At 31.7% G+C, this 2,260-nt stretch overlaps 1 protein-coding gene across 1 annotated transcript in view; it reads left to right on the top strand.

Moving 5' to 3' along the window:
* Window positions 1-2,260, top strand: part of LOC119582327 — a gene marked incomplete in the record, with an annotated part of 28,913 nt that overhangs the window by 25,520 nt on the left and 1,133 nt on the right. The window contains 5 exon segments of the mRNA XM_037930542.1: window positions 33-88; window positions 91-156; window positions 431-454; window positions 937-971; window positions 1,213-1,238. Of these exon segments, the coding sequence (XP_037786470.1) occupies window positions 33-88; window positions 91-156; window positions 431-454; window positions 937-971; window positions 1,213-1,238 (207 nt within the window).

A 2,260-nucleotide genomic window follows, 5' to 3' on the forward strand; every position in this document is an offset into this window, starting at 1 on the left:
TTTTTTTTTTACTATTTCCCTTCATATCCAACAGAACCTTTTGATCTGACCAACACAGCAAGATCTGTTTATGATGGAGAAGTATTTGAAGAGTGAAAAAGGTGTTTGGTGATTCTTTCAAACTCTTGGCCGAATCAAAGGATCTGTCACCATCATGTAAGCTATGAGCTTTGAATGCTTAATTTTTCTGTAGATGGGTCCAGAGTAATAAGCATACTTAGTCTCATTTGTGTATTTCATATATTCATTAACCATAATCTTTGGGACTTCCAAGTTCAGAAAATTTTATAAAAGTGTGGGGAATGAAATATTTTTTACTTACTATATACATAATGACTGTCTTTTCCATTCACAGACCGTTTGTGAAGCCAGTCACCCCAAGTTGAGAGAGAAGGCTGTAAAACTTTACATTTCATGTGCTTTCATGAAGGTTCTTCAAGTGATATAGTTGTGGGTAATGCAGCATCATCTATAGTAACAAGGATTTTTTTTTTTATATATATATACATACTTCCAGATGCTGCTAAGAGGTTGTAAAGGAATAATAAGAATACTTTTTTGTGAAATTATGTAATAGTATTATTAGATATATTCTGCTTATCCCGTGTATTATAGAAATATCAAATTTATTGAGCATAATCCCCATCTAGTAAAGGTTATTAAGTAATAAACTAAGTTTAATAAAGGGATGAGTTTTACATATGAATATTTTGAGTTGTGATTTTGATGCAGTGATATAATTAATAACCCTGTCTGATAGTATTCTCTACAAGAAATGGCAAAAACAGAGCTGTCCAATGTGTAACCTAATTTAATAATACAAGAGCAACTCAGTTATTACCAAACAAGAAAGAATAGAAAAATATTATGATGAGTAGAAAAATATATACATATATTACTCTGTATTTCTGCTGCACTTATAATGCCGTAAAACAGGAGATGCATGTGTTACAGATGAGGCTCAATTACTTGTAAGTGGAATAGTGAATCCCCCTCCCCCCTGACAAGTATTTTATAGTTTCTTGTTTTCAAGATTTGGATTTTTTTTATAATGGAATTATGATCATATGTCACACTAACTGTGACATATTTTAATCACCTCGTTGATTATCTTATTACAGATCACTGATGTTTTGCCTATTCATTATTATTTTGTTCATTACCATTTATTTTTTGAGTACCATAACATTTCTCTGAAGTGCCCAATTGCAGATGTTTAAGGGTGTAGGTAAATTGTGGTAGGTTACATTAAAAAAGGAAAAAAAAAACATATATTAGCATTTGAAATTTAAGGGAAAAGTTTGGTTATTTCCACAGTATTAATCAATTATTTTTAGATGTTTTATTATATTTAACTTTTTTTTTTTATATATAATGAGTCAGTGTTTGTCACTAGAAAACTGGCAGCATTAACATTTATTTAAGCTTATGATATATGCCTCCACTTTGTTGGACTATTTGATATTCGTAATGTCATGACCTTTGTGTGCTTCTTCTTTTGGGTTACTAGATTTGGTTTTGACAGCACTGCTTCATAGTTTTTATATAAAGTAAGAATTTCTTGTTTTAATAATCCATGAACCCAAATCACTTATTTTTCAAAATGAAAGTGACATCGTCACAAACTAGACAAATATATTGACTGCAGATTCAGCCATTAGACCTATGAGTTGGGAATGATCCGTAAATACAAGCACAAAAATGTAGGCAAAAGAAGTTTGTGCTTTGAGGTATTATAAACAGACACACTGACAAAGCTGTCTTTTTCATTCTTTTTCGGTATTTAATTTTTTAGATGTTTGACTGAATTTTGATCCTAAAATTATTACTGAAAGATTATGTTGCAAATATTCATGTGTGTACTTTTACACTTTTTTTTTTTTTTCATAGAAAAGTACTATAATTTGTAGATTCCTTAACCCCCCTCCCCTCTTTTTTCCCCCCCTCACCCCCTTTTTGTTTTGGGGTCTACTCTTCTCTTTTTTATTTCTAAAATTAAAAGCATCTGATTTAGATGTATCTGTCTGGGAGCAACAAAAGGAAGACAAGGTTAGTCGAAATGGGCTCCCGTTCACCTGCCTTCATAGCCTCTGCGCTGTTGTTCTTCCGTCTGACATAGGGACCCCTGCTTGGAGTGGGATCATATCTAGTTGCATTTCAAAATCACTGGTGGAAGGGGAAGATTTATGTCTTTTCTTTTTATGATGTGCATATATTTAACATCTTTGTTAATAAGGATAAAGAATATTAGAGTAAGTGA

This window comes from Penaeus monodon, chromosome 15 (genome assembly GCF_015228065.2).
Source record: "Penaeus monodon isolate SGIC_2016 chromosome 15, NSTDA_Pmon_1, whole genome shotgun sequence".
Lineage (NCBI taxonomy): Eukaryota > Metazoa > Arthropoda > Malacostraca > Decapoda > Penaeidae > Penaeus > Penaeus monodon.